General features: G+C 37.4%; 1 protein-coding gene across 1 annotated transcript in view; it reads right to left on the reverse strand.

Moving 5' to 3' along the window:
• Positions 1 to 11,220, reverse strand: part of LOC138708079 (uncharacterized bromodomain-containing protein 10-like) — a 63,874-nt gene extending 52,654 nt beyond the window's left edge. Inside the window, exons 1-5 of the mRNA XM_069838232.1 lie at positions 11,202 to 11,220; positions 7,047 to 7,183; positions 2,079 to 2,194; positions 1,773 to 1,941; positions 59 to 111 (exon numbers count right to left, since the gene is read on the reverse strand). Of these exons, the coding sequence (XP_069694333.1) occupies positions 59 to 111; positions 1,773 to 1,941; positions 2,079 to 2,194; positions 7,047 to 7,168 (460 nt within the window). The 5' untranslated portion in view covers positions 7,169 to 7,183; positions 11,202 to 11,220. The remainder of the gene's footprint in view (positions 1 to 58; positions 112 to 1,772; positions 1,942 to 2,078; positions 2,195 to 7,046; positions 7,184 to 11,201) is intronic.
• Between the last annotated feature and the right edge of the window lie 9,138 nt (positions 11,221 to 20,358).

The raw sequence follows: 20,358 nt of genomic DNA on the forward strand, positions 1-20,358 counted from the left end.
CAGGAACACAAATGGGCAGAGACAAGAGTCGTGTTATTTATAAATGAGAAACACGTACCATTTTTCAAATCCGGATGTGTACTTTCTAAGGAGCACTCTCTGGCCAGTTTCCTGTACAAAGAAAGCATGAGATTTTTATTAAACTGTAGATTAAAACCAATGTTGAAGTTTATCAGTGGAGATATAAAGAGAAAAGCATCAATATATTACATTTAAAGAAAACTCACATATGTCACAAATGGAGGTTAAAGCATTATTCGAGGGAAGAATTCAATTAGGAACGTCACTGTATGCACATGATATGCACAAGACTTCAGGTCTCTTGAAAATCAAATCTAGACTAATATTTAATTAGTACGGACCGGAAGTATATGCTTCATAAAGTAGTACTGCTACTTGAGACATATATATATATATATATATATATATATATATATAAAACATACACTTCCAACATATGTTTTATATAAAATGACATCAACTATATTTGTGTAGGCTGGTCTACAATACGACTGAGAAAGCGTGGTTTACAAAGTTACGAAGTTTAAATCTTTCATCATCATCATCATCATCATCATCATCATCATCATCATCGTCCTTGCAGTATTAGGCCTAGTCGCCTGTTACAGTCTCCGTCCATATTTTCAGGGGGCATCCCAAAAATCGTCTTCCATGTGGTATATAGCGGAGAATTTGTCTTGGGAGTCTGGAACGGTCCATTCTATTGACATGGTTAAGCCATTTTTGTCTATAGTGGTTGAAATGTTCATAAATAGGTGTAATTTTCAATTCTTTTGTAATTAGTTCATTCCTTTTGTGGTCAAGCAAGCTGTAGCCGGCAGTCCTCCTTAGAAATCTCATTTCCACAGTTGTTAGGCATTGAACATCTGAGTTTCGGACAGTGCAGGCCTCACTACCATACATAAGGACAGGTCTTGCTAGAATTTTATATCTTTTAACCTGGTATGTTTTTGGGTTTTCGTGGTTGTGAAAACCTGGTTGATGGTTGTTAAGGTTCCATTAAAATGTTGAATATTTTCAGATATATCAGTAACAGGTAAATATGTCAAATTACAACCTAAATATTTAAACGAGTTTACCTGTTCTAACATATGGGTTCCAATGCAAATTTTACTCCTAACTGGCTGTTTACCTTGGAACGCCATAATTTTTGTTTTGTTTGGCGAAATTTTCATATTGAAATTTTGTGCTATTATATTCAGGTGATGTATTGAGTATTGCAGCTCGTCTTCATACCCAAAGGTGGCAAGTAGTCACTTACTGAACCATGCACCGAGCATAATACCCGTGCAAGCTACCATTAGTCTGGTATTAAGAGACATTGCATTTAAATTTGTTTAGACTTCTTTAAAGCCTTCTCTGACTGGACATAATATTCATTGTTTTCCACTTCACAGCTAAGTATCCAGAAATATCTGATATCCGATATGTATCAGGACATGTTAAATATATGTGAACTAGCAATATTGTTTTTAGTGCATATACTACCAACCCATTTTAATTAGCGAGTAGAAAAGTAATAGGTGTGGTAACGGCATATTTTATAGAGAGAACCTGCTCCTTTCTTAGAAAGACTACATAAATAACATGCAAAACTCCATGACAGTTTGTTTTGGATGCACTACTCTCAGTTCCAAATTCATGTTAAAACAAAGATGTCTGGATATCCTCTGCTCTGATTCATATACCAGTACTCGTATTTTCACTATACTTCATCCCAGGGCTAGGTTGTATTCTTTTTTTTTACTCACTCAGGTAGATTGGAAAGTTTCTCCTCCAGAACACGTTCCACATGAAGAGCTCTCTTGGTGTGGATGTCATCGGGTCCAAAGTAACGATAACAGTTCAGGAGCAGAAGCCGAACATCACTCACGAACTCCGATATTTTGGAGTACTCATTGTCAACAAACTTTCTTTCTACTGTAATGCAAGATGATATGGTTATATCTTTCTGATTAACATATTATTTTTATTTCTTAATTTTCTGTCGAAAATTTTTAATATACTTATTAACACTCCTTAAGACACTAGTTCATTATGATTAACAAAACACTTACTTTCCAAAAAACACATTGGTTTTGATATGACGTCATAATAGTCCAAAAGACCTTTCTGACTGTTGTTTGGCTCCTCAAGAAAGAACTTGCTGATTCCCATTATATCTTGTAATATTCTGCAAGAAAAAAATAATTCATTAAACATGTTCTATAGCTGATAAATGAAATGTAAGGTAATAGATCTAATTAAAAAATGCTCTTGAAATTATCTAGCTCATATATTTTAATATAATAGAATTTTAAACTACCGGTACTACAAGTTCAAATGTTTTATAGACTCCTTTTTTATAAAACTAACACATATAATGTATTCATGTAGATGAAGTTATTGGGGATCATCAGTGTGGTTTCAGGCGTAATAGATCGACTATTGATCAGATTTTTTGTATTCGACAGATATTGGAGAAAAATGGGAGTATAAGGGTACAGTACATCAGTTATTCATAGATTTCAAAAAGGTGTATGACTCGGTTAAGAGAGAAGTTTTATATAATGTTCTTATTGAATTTGGTATTCCCAAGAAACTAGTTCGATTAATTAAAATGTGTCTTAGTGAAACTTACAGCAGAGTCTGTATAGGCCAGTTTCTATCTGATGCTTTTCCAATTCACTGCGGCTAAAGCAGGGAGATGCACTATCACCTTTACTTTTTAACTTCGCTCTAGAATATGCCATTAGGAAATTTCAGGATAACATAGAGGGTTTGGAATTGAACAGGATACATCAGCTTCTTGTCTATGCGGATGACGTGAATATGTTAGGAGAAAATCCACGAACGATTAGGGAAAACGCGGAAATTCTACTTGAAGCAAGTAAAGAGATAGGGTTGGAAGTAAATCCCGAAAAGACTAAGTATTTGATTATGTCGCGTGATCAGAATATTGCACGAAATGGAATAATAAAAGAAAAGATTTATTCTTCAAAGAGGTGGAAAAATTCAAATACCTTGGAGCAACAGTAACAAACATAAATGACACTCGGGAGGAAATTAAACGCAGAATAAATATGGGAAATGCCTGTTATTATTCGGTTAAGAAGCTTTTGTCATCTAGTCTGCTGTCAAAAAATCTGAAAGTTAGAATTTATAAAACAGTTATATTACCAGTTGTTCTGTATGGTTGTGAAACTTGGACTCTCACTTTGAGAGAGGAACAGAGATTAAGGATGTTTGAGAATAAGGTTCTTAGGAAAATATTTGGGGCTAAGAGGGATGAAGTTACAGGAGAATGGAGAAAGTTACACAAAGCAGAGCTGCACGCATTGTATTCTTCACCTGACATAATTAGGAACATTAAATCCAGATGTTTGAGACAGGCAGGGCATGTAGCATGTATGGGCGAATCCAGAAATGCATATAGAGTGTTAGTTGGGAGGCCAGAGGGAAAAATATCTTTGGGGAGGCCGAGACGTAGATGGGAGGATAATATTAAAATGGATTTGAGGGAGGTGGGATATGGTGATAGGGACTGGATTAATCTTGCACAGGATAGGGACCAATGGCGAGCTTATGTGAATGGCAATGAACCTCCGGGTTCCTTAAATGCCGTTTGTAAGTACCTAAGTAAGTATTGACATGTAGCAACCAGAAATGTTGACATAACATTTCTAGTAATCTTTGTTATAATTTCCAACAGCTCATGTAGAGCAACGATAAACTTACCAGTGACAGTTTTATAATATTTTAAAATATATAATATACTACTACCAGTTAAAATCTGTCAAATGTGCTCAAAATAAAAGAAAATAAAACAACAGTAAAGTAAGAGAAAGTTCTTCATCTGATGAGATAGCTTTTCCTTAGTATTGTGTCCATTCCTGTGATTTCTAGCAGTGAATATCTGTGTAATAAACGTTTTGTCTTCATCCTCCTCCTGTTCTATAGCAGTAACGACAAAACATCCTAACTCGAATCCATTTTACTAATTAATCACAAATTGTTTTATCAGAAGCTACTAACTAATCAGTTGGCAATACTAGCTGTGTTCGACACCAGTGACCCATGAGTGTTCATTGCAAACACCGGTGACCATCACCCGTGACCTTCACCGGTGTCCCAGTGTGAAAAGGGCCTAGTTGCTTTCGAGACGTCATAGTATGGCTGCTTACTGTGAGAGTCCAAGTGTAATCACGGAGTGAAATAGACACCAAGCAGTGCTGAGTCGTGCCAGTCAGTTTGGTTTAGAGTCTTTTTAGTGAGTTGGCGTCTTACTCAATTGTGAGTTAAAACTGTTATCATTGTTCATTTGGTTTAGAATTTGTTGGTGAGTAGATGTGTTACTTAGTTCTGTGTTGTTATTATTATTATTATTATTATTATTATTATTATTATTATTATTATTATTACTATACATAAGTTATATCATTCATTATTAGTTAAGCCACGACATAAGTATAGTCTACTGTAGAACAAAGAGTTTTATGTACGATACATACAAGATTCATCCCAAAAGTAAGTTTACAAGATGTTTATCCTATGTAAACTACTTGATGCTAGACTGAATGCAACTGTAGCAGAATTTACACATGACTTTGGACTGTCACGTGGAACAGTCGCATTATTGAGGAGTCAGGATTTGACAAAATGTATGTACAATGGGTCCAGTGAAATCTTTCTGAAGATCAAAAATGCTAAGAGAATAGCTTATGCCTCGTCATTCTTGCAACAATATGCCATTGGCGGTTAAGACTTTGTTGAATGCATTGCCACTGGTGACGAGACATGGGTTCATCATCACACCCAAGAAACAAAAAGGGCAAGCATGGAAACAAAGCATTCAGGTTCCCTGCAAACCAAGAAATTCAAGATCGTGAGATCGACTGGCAAAGTGATGGCTACCATTTTCTGGATTCAGAAAGGTGTGTTGCTTGTTGATTCTTGGGGAAGTGAGCAACAATTAATGCAGTTGTATATGGTGATTCAGCAGTGAAATGCTGGCCCAATGATCAGTACACCACATTTTACGAGAGTGGCACGGAAAAACTTGTCTCACAGTTAGAAAAATGACTCAATCGTCATGAAAGCTATGTGTAAAAATAAAGTATTATGTGAAGAATACAGTGCACAGTGAGTTATGTAAAAAAACTATTACATAATACTCAGAAATATACATCATATACGGTACTGACTTTTGGGATGACTCTCTTTTATAAAAGTGAACTTTGCAACACCTATGGAATTCTTGGTCTACAAATTATCTCTCCGAGCTCCAGCAGACACATAAGTGGTCCCAAACTCTACCAAACGTGCTAGTGAGATCTGTAGTGATAATCAAAGAAGAAAGGTGTGATTACAGAGGTACATCCTAGCAGAGATGGACTTGTATGAGTGGTTACAGTAAAAACTGCCAAGGGATTTGTCAAACAGCCTATAACTAAACTTTGCTTACTTCCAAACAGTGAATAAGTAAAAACAATTTTAAAGTGTTTATTATGTAGGCCTATATCTTATATTTTTCTTACACTACAGACATTGAACTGCAAGATTATGAATATGATCATTTATGTAAATGTAAACTATGTTTTTTCTCACAGATTTGAAGACTTAAAGTGCAGCAATGTGAATGTTTCAAACTCTGAAGTGAAAGTTTCCACAGACTAAGATTTCATTGTTCAATATATTGTATTATAATTAATTGCATTAATTAGCTGGGTGATATGTTCATGCATGAGTAGTTTTGTTTCACACTATGTATTAGCTATACTGTTATGTCCAAACTCAACTAACTTATTAGCTATACTGTCATTCAAACGTATGTATTGTTACGTTGGCGTCAGTAGTATGGGCATGAATAAACATGGCGTCAGCTAAAGTGATATTGTGAATCAGAAGAAAATATTCTAGCAATCTTGTTCCATGTAGGGAAACTGCTCATCAACTTGTTAAAAAGTTACGACAAACAGGGTTTCTTAACACCAAAAGACTGTTAGCAGATGCAGAATACCTACAGAAGAGATGAAATAGAAGAATGACTTAAACATATGACAAAAAATCTCTCGACTGGGTTGCTGATAGGAGAGTGAATCCAAAATTAATCATATTTTCGGACGTAGCACAGTTCGAATTACATGGTCACGTCATTTACTTTACTGGAGTGTAGAAAACACCTGATTCATGAACGAAATGATGAATATTACTTATGCCCCAGCGACTATAGAAACTTGATAAAATACCTTGAAAATGCCTTGAATTTATAGTATTGATTAGTAGAAATTGATGTGATCACTGGGAGAGCTGTAAGCTCACCCAACCCACCCTAAATACGTACCTTACTTATATACGAAAATCGTCGTGCATGAATGATGAATACGGCCATATTTTGTTAATATAACAGTGGGTTTCAGTGTCGCCAACATAGTAATAATACTACACACCTAATCAAACCTAACCTAACCTCTCTCATAATAACTACACACCTAACCAAACCTAACCGGTCACATAATACACACCTAACCTAACCTGTCACAATAATACACACCTGTAGTAACATTCCTCACATTTAGTATAATTTCGTTTGCATGTATTGCTGGTCCTGCTGCTGGTGTCAGTAGCCATCTAGTGGAAGTGGATCGTAATTCCATGAAGAAAATATGGCGACTTTCATAATAATTAGCCTACATTAAATTCGTTCATTTTATATCTTGTAATATATTAAATGTGTTAATGTAGTAATAATTATATATATATATATATATATATATATATATATTAGTACAATAAGAATTGAAATGTATTGTGGTTGTGATAAAAGTATTGAAAATTAGTTTAAAAACGTCACATTAGCAGTGATAAAAGTGTTCAATATTCGTTCAGTGGCTGGTGGATACTCTATATTGACCCACATAACAGTAATCAAACTTCAGATTTACACAAATTGTCCGTCCTATGACACATAACGTCAAGTGAGCTATACTGCCTGATAATAGTAGTACATATCAGCCAGAGCCTCGATCAGAGGACTGTAAACTTACCTGTATCCATCAGAAATTTCCAGTGTAGGATTCTCAAGAAGAGGCACCTCTCTCTTTGGTCTCCCTTTTCTAAGCTTAGCAGCTCCACTTGGTGTGTAGGAAGGATCATTGCTTTCATCCATGGCAGTGAATTTGTTCTGTAAAGAATAAAAATTACATTTAATTCAATAGCAGAGCAGGAGAGCCGCAACATAATCAAATTTGGATCAAAACTTGTTCATTAAACCAGTTTAAATTATGTGCTAATAGCAGGAAATGTATTTAACTTGATACAAATTGAGCAAGAAACACGGCGAGTACCTTCGAACAATACAGAAATCAAATCTACAGGTATTCTTATAAGTGCTTACTTATGTATGCCACAATACTGTTTGATAATAGACTGTACATTTAGATTAAGTTACGCAAGATAGTACCACAGTCTAGTATATACAGTCACGAAGCTCAATACATAGTAAATATGCAGCCATAGATAGTTGCTAAGCACTAGGATCGCTAATATCGCCTCATTACAGACAATGAGAAATAGTACCGGCACAGTCTATTGTTTCTAGCACCTTCACAACTCAAGCTTCGTGACTGTATATACTAGACTGTGATAGTACTGTATGGTAAATATTAATAATTAGGTTAAAATTGTTTTCCATTTCAAATGCTCCAATATCCATACATTTATATAAGCCCATCAGAGAAGTCAGCGATTAAGATAGACGATAGGCACAGATTATTGGCAGTTAAATCTCAGTCGAATCTAATTTCGCCACCTACAGATAAATGACGTAAAACAGTAACACACAAACCATCTCGGAATGTCTCACGAGACAATTGGTTTACAGGGCTGATTACATTGGGTAAAAATAAACAGAAATGATGTTCGACTGACATTTGACTTAAACAATCGGTTATTTTTTCCCATCTCTACCCACAATCACTGAAGTTCTCATGTAGGATGATCAGCAGTGGCGACCTCACTCTGAACGGTAAACTCAGCTCTAATTGGTAGTAGTGTATAATACAATAAATAAAAATACAGATAATCATAAAATTGGAGTGGAAGTAAATATATCGCAGCTGAATTACTTTATAATCCTATACTGATTACTTGTGTGACAAAAAAGCAATTACGCGTACAATCGTTTGTAATAGGAATAAAGGAACAGTCACATCCTCGCGATTTTTAAACATGCGGTTCTCAAGAAGATCTGGGTGTCGAGCAATACCGTACGAAAGTGGGGAATCAAATTCAGAAATGTTACGAGAGCATTTGGGGAGTCGAAGTGACTGAGCTCAGAGAAGGAGCCTTTCATTTCAATTCATTTTTTGCATTCCCGATATCTTTCATCAACACTGACTCTTTGTAAGATGTGGAACAAGTTAAAAATTACGCTTTTTTCTTTCCTTTGCGAGGTGAGGTGATCAGGTAATCACCCTAAACGAGAATCGAATCCACGCAATAGCACAGCTTCACATCAGCAGATTGTGGGAAATGAATCAGTTTCAAATTATTTTTCAAAGTTACACGCACGCATACGCGCATACATACATACATACATACATACATACATACATACATACATACATACAGAAGCGTGCAAATTAATCCGAACAACGTAATTACTTATGCAAAAACACTCAAACGGGATAAAAAAAAAAAGGATCTAAGACATACCTCAGTAATCTATGTGGCCTCCCTTGTTCCTAATAACAGCTCTGAGACGATTTGGCATGGATTCCACTAATTTCCCACAAATATTCTTCATTTCTTCATCGCGAAACCATACACCAATGAGGGCAGAAATCATCTTCTCCTTTGTAGAACAATCCATTTTTTGCATTCTTCTTTTGCAAATTGACCACAAGTTCTCAATGGGGTGATGTCGGGTGAATTGCCTGGCCAGGGGAGTACCTGAATATTCTTCTTTTTGAAGAATTCTGTAGTTTTTCGAGACGTATGGCATGGTGCCAGGTTTTGTTGGAACACACCCCTGCCATCCGGAAATGATTTTTGCAGCTGGGGTATGATTCTGGTTTCCAATAAGTGAATATATTTGTCAGAATTCATCATTCCCTTGATAGGTATTAATGCTCCAGGCCCTTCATGTGTAAAACAACCCCAAAACATTACTTTAGGGGGGTATTTGGGTGCTTGTTGGAGATGAGCTGCTGTTACTTTTTCGGATCCTTTCCGTACGTAAGAAACACGGTGGCCGTGGACCTCGAAATGAGACTCATCGGAAAAAAGTACATTCTTCCAGTCATTCAATGTCCAGTGTTGATGTAATTTTGCCCACATTAAGCGTTTTTTGCACATAATAGGGGTTAGCAGTTGCTTCTTAATAGGCTTACGAGCCCTTCGTCCAGCTTCCAAAAGCCTACGCCGCACTGTTGTGACGTGAATATTCGCCCCAGTCAGTGGTAGCCATTAACTCGCGGGTTAAGTCGACAGCAGTTAGTCTAGGATTTAATTTACTTTTCCTGACAATTAAACGATCGTCTGCAGCTGAAGTCTTCCTTTTCCGGCCACAGTTTCCTTTTTTCTGGGGTGTGATGGATCCAGTCTCCCTGTATCGTTTTATGATCGAATTAACAGTAGCCAAACCGATGTGACATTCTGCAGCAATTTGCCTCTGTGTCATAGAAGAATGCTCTGCTAATGTTATAATTTTAGGCCGTTTTCGTGGAGTTGTATCCATTTGTGAAGACGACAGAATGTACACAGGATTGCAGTATTAAGTCTTCAACACAACTGAAATGCTTATAAGTACAAAACGACAGGCAAAATGTCACATATTATAAAAAAAATAATGACAGACCTTCAACAATTGAATTACACGTACTACAGATGTCAATTAAAGCGGTATGAGCAGCTGTGAGGCCAACAATGACAGAAAATGTAAAAATATGTCGTGTTTGGATTAATTTGCACGCTACTGTACATACATACACGCATACATACATACATACATACATACATACATACATACATACATACATACATACATACATACATACATACATACATACATACATACATACATACATACATACATACATTTTTATTTTACGACGCTTCATCAACAGCTTTGGTTATTTTGCGTCTGAATGAGATGAAGGTGATAATGCCAGTGAAATGAGTCCGGGGTCCAACACCGAAAATTACCCAGCATTTGCTCATATTGGGTTGAGGAAAAACCTCGGAAAAAAACCTCAACCAGGTAACCTGCCCCGACCGGGAATCGAACCCAGGCCACCTGGTTTCGCGGCTAGACAGGCGTGGACTACATACATACATACATACATACATACATTACATTGCATTACATTACATACATGCATACGCACACACACATAACATTACATGAGATTACATTAGGCATTTCACATCAAATCGAACAGGCTTGTGACTTTGATGTTTCGAAACAGTTAGAAAATAGTTGTTTGTGTTTAGTGGGTTAAAAAAGAAACTCCTTATACTATTTCAGCTAAAAAAAATATTTTTGGAATATCAATCAGAATTGAAAAAATTAAAAATGAATCCGCATTGATAGGCTTTTAACTTTGGTTCTGTGTGTCGCACATAACTCATCTTAGGCTCAATTGAAAGTTTAAAAATTGTAGCTTTATTTCTCGTCACTAATGTTTTTGGAATAATTTATTGTAAATACAATACTAATTAATACATTTTTAAAGTTGAATTTTCAACATGTTGCGAGAAAGAAATAATAAATTTATTCCCCGTTTAATTTTCTCAATGTGTGCGTAATTTGCGGATGGAACTGCGGAAACTAAATTGTAAATAAATATTTTAGAAAGTGCGTGCGCTACCTGTACTAGTAGGATGCATAGCTCCCCTCAGCCATAATGATCTGACGGAAGATATATTTGAATGTCATAAAATAATTCATCAATGCTGTTGAGTAAATACATCCTTGCGGAAAATTACACTAATCCTCATTCCATATGTACATAAAGACTCCGCATATCAACAAACATACCGCAAAATCATTTCGCGCTCCAACCGATTGGTTCTGTGGCAAAATGAGGCATGGATCGACACGTGTGGAGCAAAGACCAATATCGTTATATAACAGACAATAATTATTTTAAACTGACAACCTAACATAAAACATCGGATATTTACAAGAATGTACTTACATTATGAAGTGACCACGTCAGGAACAAACTGTAGCTAAATGGTTTCTCCTTGTGATCCTACGATGTTTTAAGCCTGAAGTACCGGTAACTGGTTAGCCATTATAGCTTGCACTATTACTGATTTCCGCTGGCCGTTAACAACACGCAATTTAACACTGCACATCACCGACAAAGTACACGTATTATATTGTAGAACGAACAGCAAATAATAATGGAAACTGACTGACCGACCATCGTTCCCACACCTCTTTGGGTTAGTGTTTTGAGTGGTGACGCACCATCACACAACCTCCTTGCTAGGTTATCACGCCTCATTGCAAAGGTTCGCTATGGACTCAGCCTACAAATCACATTATTTCGTGACAACCTTAATTAGTTTTCCAGCTGCTTCAAATATCGTATTGCTACCGCATGTTTAGAAAAACAGCAAGTCTGCCATTAATATTTCGAAAATGTATAACAAATGTGCTTCCAGAAAGGAGTTTCATTTAACAACTTGCAAGATTTTTATGGAGAAGACATTATTGAGAAAATTACGTACCCTTAATGGATGTCAGTTGAAAGAAGAAATTTAGAAATTATAGCCACAAGATGAGGATTTTTTTTAGAAAAGTTGTCCACAAAATTAGAAGCCCTTGCACCCCATGCAATTATTTAACAGCTGCAAGATAAATTTCTCAGAGAACGAAAATGTACAGGAAGGAGAATGTTTAGTCATATGTAATTTTTCGGAAATAAAAATATGTCTACAGCGGTGCTGTTCGCCATATTATTACACTCTGATGTATCTGGATTCGAAGTGGGAAAAGCTGGCTGTGTTTGTTTTTTTAAATAGCACATCTATTTTTGCACTCCTTCTCACAATTTCCTCTCTTTTTATTGCCTTGCTTTTCGCGAGTTTCCGGTATTATTGTTTAGTCAAGTGTCCGAAGACAGGTCTGGACCCTACAAGTGACACCATCAAGGCATCATTCGTAAGGCAGCTCTGCCGGGAAATAATGGTGTGGGGTGACCAGTTCCTTTCCCCCTCCATTGCATACATCGCTGAATAGCTACATATTACACTAATCACATTTCAGATGCAGTTCTTCCTCTGACACATATTGTCAAGTGAGATGTACCGGTACTGCCTGATAATAGATTTACATATCAGCCAGAACCTCAATCAGAGGTGTTTCCGGTACTGAGAACCACTTACCCTTTTCCGACTGTCACTCATTATAATGAATATTAAAATATAAATCACCTAGGTACAAAACAACTGAACTCTTTACAGTTTCACATTAAACTGAACTGCCAAGCGTCCGGTTGATACAATGGCTGGCGGTATTTTCTTTGAATGTATGTCTGAATGGGCATTATTGAGTGTTGATACTGGCTACTCTTATGACAGAGTTAGCGGCGTCTCTCATCACAAAGCTTATGATTGCGAGCAACGAGATTTGCCTTCCTAGCGTATCGTAATATAATACCAGTAAAGTTCTTTAATGTTATCACGTGAGACTCTCACGCTGAGAGGGCATAACATGGGAAAAAAAGTGATATGATTGCATTGTGACACTACTATTGAAAAACTCTCCTTTTTCCGTTGGCAGACCGTTGATTAAATTTGAACTGATTGTTGCCAATGTTATTCATATCATTTTCATTGTGCGTTTAAGTTTATGTACTCTTTTAAGAGTTATGAATTAAATTTTAAAAATATAAAAAAAAATAACAGTAATAGCACAGTCTGGTATATACAGTCACGAAGCTCAATACGTAGTAAATATGCATCCATAGATAGTTGCTAACCACTAGGATCGCTACTATCGCCTCATGCGAAATAGTACCAGCACAGTCTATTGTTCCTACTGTCTGGCCAGCAGCTCGACACCTCTGAGAGCTGGGGAAGTGAGGGGTAGATTATCAGTCCCGTTAGCTGGGGTAGGGGTGACTGTAGTATTCGTGCAAAATACACTTGTCTCAACAAGTAGGCCAACGTGCTATATAGCGATAGTGTGGTTCTTAGTATTTACATTTTCATTTTCTCTTTTCTCTTGTATTTATGTGTGATTGTGACTGATTATAAATGCATAGTAAGCTATATTGAAAGGGTGTAATGTTAAAATGCCGCCAAAAAAGAAGAGTAAATTGATCCATTCGGAAGGCCGCGAAATTGTCAGTTCCGTTATTACGCAGTGTGATGATACTGTAAGCTAGGAATAATGCACTTTCATTTCCTATAAATCAGGCAGCAAAAATAGCAGCATTATATTGCAATAAATCGGAAACTACTTAAAAATATACGTAAAGAGAATAAATTACAGGAAATAAATTCTCCTAATGAACCTCTGTCTACTCCAGGAAAGAAACTCAAAACTAGACCACCTCATACGACAATGTAAGTAGATGACTTCGATCAATGTGTCATTCGCAGGACTGTACACGACATCTACTTAAAAGAGAAGAAAGTTCCAACCGTGCCGAAACTGCTGCCCATTATTCGACAGAAAATACACTTTCCATGGGGTAAATCATCTCTCCAAACTCTTATGAAGAGGATGGGATTTAAGTGGAAAAAATGTCGAAGTCAACGGAAAGTGTTATTAGAGAGACCTGATATTCTGAGTTGGCGGCACGGATATTTAGTTCAAATTCGGCGCTATAGGGAAATTGGTCGTGAGCTGGTTTACTCGGACGAAAGTTGGATCGATAGTAACTTGACTTTCAGGAAATGTTGGCAAGATGATAGTGATATAGGCATTCATATGGACGTAAATGCCAAAAACAGATTGATCGTTGTTCATGCGGGCAGTCGCAACGGTTTCATTCAAAATGCTGAGTTGATCTATAAGGCAGGTACGTCTACTGGTGACTACCATGGTCAAATGAACCATGTTAATTTCGAGAAGTGGGTTACGGAAAAACTAATTCCAAATCTCCCATCCCAAGCTGTAGTGATTATGGATAACGCCCCATATCACAGTATGCAAATTGACAAAGTTCTCTCACGGTGTGCTGTGAAATAGGATATAACATGGCTGTACACTGAGACTTAACCATGCTTGCTTCACATGGTCATACCGTATTGCGACTACCCCCTTACATGTGTGAACTTAGTGCAGTTCAACTCATTTGGGCACAAATGAAGTGCATAGTGCTAGAAAGTAATGTTACAGGCGACCTGTCATTACAGGCGCTGAATAATATTGCAAAATATGCAATAGCGTCCATAACGAAAGACGACTGGAAACGCTGCTGTGACCACGTGAAGAAACTGGAGGACTCATATTGGGAAACAGATGGACGACTACCTGATGTTATCGACAGCATTATCATTTCTGGAGACGGTTTCAGCACTGATAGTGATAGTGAGAATAACAGTGATCGTGATGACAGTCATAACTGTGATACAAGTGACGATCAGACTTCTTCATTTCTGCGCATGTCAGACATATCGGATCTAGCAACACCACTTTCGCCATGAGGAATACAATGTGAGTAATATTTTCTATTTAGGTAGTAGCATGCCTGTTACACATCAACATAGCTCTGTTCTTGTCTTACTAGCAGGCAGTCGCCGCATTCCAGCCAGGGACGCTGAGCTGATGGTTACACAGTAGCACCCTCACAACTCAAGCTTCGTGATTGTATATACTAAACTGTGGTAATAGCTTAAAAACCGCCCCCTAAAATCTGCCGCCCTAGGCAACTGGCTAGTGTGCCTAGGCCTAAATACGTCCCTGAGTGTGGGTAACGTTTGCCTGGGGAGGGGAACATGAACTGCAACCTTCCATAAATTCGTCTTCCAAGGACTGGACTTTATAGGAGTGATATTTAATGCTGTGCAATAGTCTCGAGTGAGTTATTTCGAGTTATCCAACGTAGATTGTATTTCATGGAGATGAGAGACTATTACCAAACATCAAGTTTCAATTCGTTTTTATTTCTCGGACATGTCCATGTTATCTGAATTTCGCTCCTATTCTACTCACCGATGGCCGATTTGGAATAGTTCATTTAAAAGCGTGTATTTATCTCTTGTATACGTTTTCTGATCATCATCCGGGTACCAATTGTGTCAGATTCTGTTCATACCTTATGTTGATTTCAGCTAACCATGTGTAAGTAACCAGCGATTATAATATATCGTGCGCTGAAACTACTTTTCAACCACGGTTGCTACGTTCTTAAGCGCTAGATTTTGTTCTTTATTTATATTAAATACTGTTACAATCCCAACATTTTAGGGCAAAGTGTCCCTTAAATTCGGCTATACACACCAAGGAAACACTTGACATCCATATTACGAAATTCTCAACCTATACCTACGAGTATTTCTTTACCGAACCCACCTTCCCATTTCCTTATAAAAGATTAAGAATAAATCTTGGCGCATTACAAAAACAATCATAATCATAATATACTAAGTGTGTGCCTTGTGTTATATTGAGCGGAGTTTTGAATCGCTGAATTACTCCGTATTAAGTTGAAGTCCACGTCTCGTCTGCACTTACAGATCGAAAGCAACGCAATCCTGTCACTACGCAATATGCCCGAGTGCAATCAAATATTAAAGTACATCGAACGCGAGATGGCTCCTGAATACAACCTGTGCCACTAAACAATTTTTGAGCCACAAATGGACAGGTGTCTCAGGTCCGATTGATCTTCCCAACTGGAAAAAGCTCATTAAAACTAGAATGCCATAATTTTGTAAGTATACTAGCTGCCAGGAAAATTCAATCTCTTTGTAACACACGAATTAGAACCAATAAACTTCAATTTATATAGGGAATTATTTCATCGCGGTAGTTTTACGAGTAGGCCACGGAACTTTAGGCACTAAAAAACCTAAAATACGCATGCAACTATGAAATAAAGACTGTTGCGCTAAAAATTTAAGTTTATGCAGTAAAAATAAAAATAGATTAGAGGTTTATTTGGTTCAATAATAAGATGTGAATGAAAATAATTTAAATTATTCGTCATTTTTATTAAACCTTTTTTTCCTATAAATGTATTAATAATTCATTTCACATTTATATTTTAATTGGCACACTTTTAACTAAGGGTGCTATTCATAGACATTTTGCTAGCCCGCGCTACGAGCGTCCTAAACTAGCCCCGGCTATCCACTGGTTACTTGTACAGGATTCATATCATATCGCTAACACTGGTTTATGAATACGAAAAACGTTAGTTCGCTGATTATCCACCGGAAGCCCGCGCTAAGAATGTCTATGAATACGGCCCTAAGTCAACATATCACCTTATGCAGTGCAAGAAGTTTAATTTAATTTAATTTATTGGGTTATTTTACGACGCTGTATCAACATCTAGGTTATTTAGTGTCTGAATGATATGAAGGTGATAATGCCGGTGAAATGAGTCCGGGGTCCAGCACCGAAAGTTACCCAGCATTTGCCCGTATTGGGTTGAGGGAAAACCCTGGAAAAACCTCAACCAGGTAACTTGCCCCGACCGGGATTCGAACCCGGGCCACCTGGTTTCGCAGCCAGACGCGCTGACCGTTACTCCACAGGTGTGGACTGCAAGAAGTTGATTGCAAATAATTACATATATGTTGCTCTGGATAATCTTTTGACTTCACATCCCACTAGCAACTATTTTGCCTATATAATTATATAAATTCATCCAAAAACTTTTTTTTTTGAGTCCCCGACGAATATGTCATTATATTAAAAAAGACAATCACAGCACTTGGCATAAGATATGTGAAATTGTACTACAAATATTATTATCGATCTTTACAACCTCTATAGTCTATACTTTGCATCCTATCGTTCGATATACTGTAAACTGATAGTACGATTTTATGGAAGCTCCGTACTGCCACCCAATTCGATCGCGACGTACTGCAGGTTGTACTATAAGGCCACACACGTTGCAATTATCGTTCAAATCATCGAACTAAGTGCAATTTTATTGTACGACGGATTTTAGAACTGATCGTTGCGTCTGTGGCCGTTTTAAGGAGGCGGTGTTATATGAAAGTACCGGGAGTTCAGTTGTTTGGTGCATACAGCGGAAACAATATGCTCCAATCATTAAGTATTAAGTAAAATTGTGAAGAAATTGAACAGTAGGTAAAAGTTAGTTTCATACAATGTTCGAACATGAGAGGGGATATCAAGATACTACAAACTTCGCCCTACTCCATAGGCATCCCAACAGTACGTGGAAGTGAAGCATGTAAACCAAAATAACCGAGACAATTGAAAACCGGTAAGAGGCCTATGTTTGGTTCATGTTTGCCGAGTTTCTGTAGAACTGAAGCTTCTTTTGCGTTTGTTCAATATTTCCCTTTCCTTACAAATGTTCGGTGCCATTCTCTTTAGTTCCTACTCTCCTTGGGCCTTTATGCTTCACCTGCATAAGGATATCAGGCACATATCTTGCGAAGTTACGCATAATAATGAGTATAGGTAATTTTTCTTGTTATTAACATGACTAAACATTCACACAGATATACGTATAGATAAACCAAACAAAATATATTTAAGAAAACATATGTTCAAAGTACCGACTAGTACGTGTAATGTTCAAACATGAGAGAGGAAACCAAAGACTTGCAAACTTAGTCTTATTCCATATGATGCAGAATGAGTGGAACGGAGAAAAATTCTCTCCGCCACAGGGATTTGAACCCGGGTTTTCAGCTCTACGTCCTGACGTTCTATCCACTAAGCCACACCGATTCCCATCCCGATGCTGGACAGAATCCTCTCAGTTTAAGTTCCACTTCTTAGGTTCCCTCTAGTGGCCAACCCTCATGCTCTGCGTCACAGATGTGTGACAGTGGTACAATGTACACGCAGTGTGCAGAGGTGCACTCTTACGAGTGACTATTCCGTCGGATCCCGGCAGCTTAGTTAAATCTCACTTTTATGTTCATTAATTCCTGGTCTGTGGCTTTAAAGATGCATTTGTTCACTTTTCTTTGTCTACTTAACACACTTATAACAACATTATTCTTATTTCATAAACGGTACTGGTATAAATAGAGTATGTTTACAATATGCGAAACTGAAAATTGATTATTTTTTTTTGTATGGCTTTCAATTCATTGTCGTACAGACGAGGTATCAGATAAAGACTAACTTCTTTCCTACAATCCGCCACTGAGTGTCTGTATACATTTTCCGGTCAATTCTGAGCACGAGGGTACATTCATGACACAGCACTGGCTCACTTTCATTTGAAAGTTCGAGAGTTCTTACTCATAAACTTTCACACCAGGTGTATCGGCCGTGGCCTCCCAAGTCTCGGACTTGAAACCTCTGGATTTCTTTTGGGATATTTGAAATTGTTTGTGTATTTCAGCGCTATTGACAATGCTAACGAACTCCAGGAAAACACAGTCAATTGTTGCCAACGCATTACAGACAAGCCAGTGATATTCGATCGTTTACGATCGTCGATGAAGATAAGTGCTGATGCGTACCTTGTTATGAACGGTGGTCATATTGAGCACATGTTAAATCCTCTCTTCCTCCTATACATGTATGTGTATGTATTTATTCACACTGCAAATGGGTAAATACCCGGTGGCAGTGGTAATTAATTACACTCAATAATGACAATTAATAATAAACACAAAAATCCAAATAATAAATTAATAATAATACTAATAATAATAATAATAATAATAATAATAATAATAATAATAATAATAATAATAATAATAATTAATACTAGGTAATAATAATTAATAGTAATGGTAATAATAATAATAATAATAATAATAATAATAATAATAATAAATGAGCATCCTAAATTAAATGAAGCACTATCACTTAAAATAACATTTAAAGTAAATCTAATTTGTATCTTAACCCTAAGTTCGAACTAAAACCCACGAGTATATGTTCATACCTGCACAAGTACCTTTCAGCAATACACTCATTTCGCTGTCAACTCACTCATTGCACACTGGAACTACGACATATTTCACTGATTCTATCCTTATTTCACTAACACTTCAAAAATATTTCACTGTTCAAATACTTTGCACTGCCACTATAAACTATAAAACTTCACTTACACAACAAACTTCACACTACACCGACACAACACACTTCACACTTCACTGACATAACACACTCCTTCACTGATACAACACTTCAAATAACAAAATATCAATTACACCCTTTAAATAGTGCGTAGGCTATAATATACTACCGTCTATTCGTAAAGTCCTTAAGCCTATATTTAAATACATTTTTGGTTATTGGTAAAGCCTTTAGTAAGTCTGCAGGTAAAGCATTCCTGTCCCTGATAATACGATTGAGAAAAGAAAACTTTCCAGTGTCCGTCCTCTGGCTTCTTTCCCTAAATTTATATGAGTGGTCGTTCCTTGAAGAGTAATTTGTCGGCTGCAACCTATTTTTTTAATTCTGTCCAGGCAGGCTCACCTCTGTATGCTTTGAAGATTGCGCATAATCGAATTCGCGTTCTCCTGTCCGTGAGTGTGTCCCATTTTAATGGTGGATTATTACAACGCTTGAGAGCGAATGTTATGTTACCCCAGAGCACCTGTACTCACGAGACATAATAAAACTCCAAAAATTTTAGAAACGGCCCGTTTCCGAACCTATGTTTATTAGGACTTTTATCTTGTTACATTGCCACTTACTCGCTCCTGCAGTTTTCACCTATAATTATGAAACATTATGTATAAGCCAATCGAATAAACCTCTGAGTTGGATGGCGTCCTTTCGTGTCGAAACTAGTTTCAATTCACTTTACGCAATTCCTGTAGAATACACGCGCGACGACGGCGCATCACGACTCCCCACACGTCAGTCAGCATGTTGAGGCAGTGCGTGGAAGTACTGGGCGGCCGCCCGTCCTCGGTCGTCGCCGTCGTCACCAAGCGAAACCCGAGCGTCGTCGAAAGGTGGGTACAGGACGCAGGGCACCAGGCATCGGTAAGGACCGCTGACATATTCTGCATTCGATGCTTTCCTACAGGGCCTGCCTCATACTCCACCTGGTGGCCTTCTGTTGCGCCTGTATAGTCGTCGTGGCATTCCTAGTCAGGCACGGCGAGTATAACTCCACCCAGTACAGGCTGGAGACGGACTACCTGCACTGGAAGACGAGCATTCCTGCCGTGTCAGTGTGCGAGAACCCCAACGATGTCACCCTT

This window comes from Periplaneta americana, chromosome 10 (assembly GCF_040183065.1).
Source record: "Periplaneta americana isolate PAMFEO1 chromosome 10, P.americana_PAMFEO1_priV1, whole genome shotgun sequence".
In the NCBI taxonomy this organism is placed as follows: Eukaryota; Metazoa; Arthropoda; class Insecta; order Blattodea; family Blattidae; genus Periplaneta; species Periplaneta americana.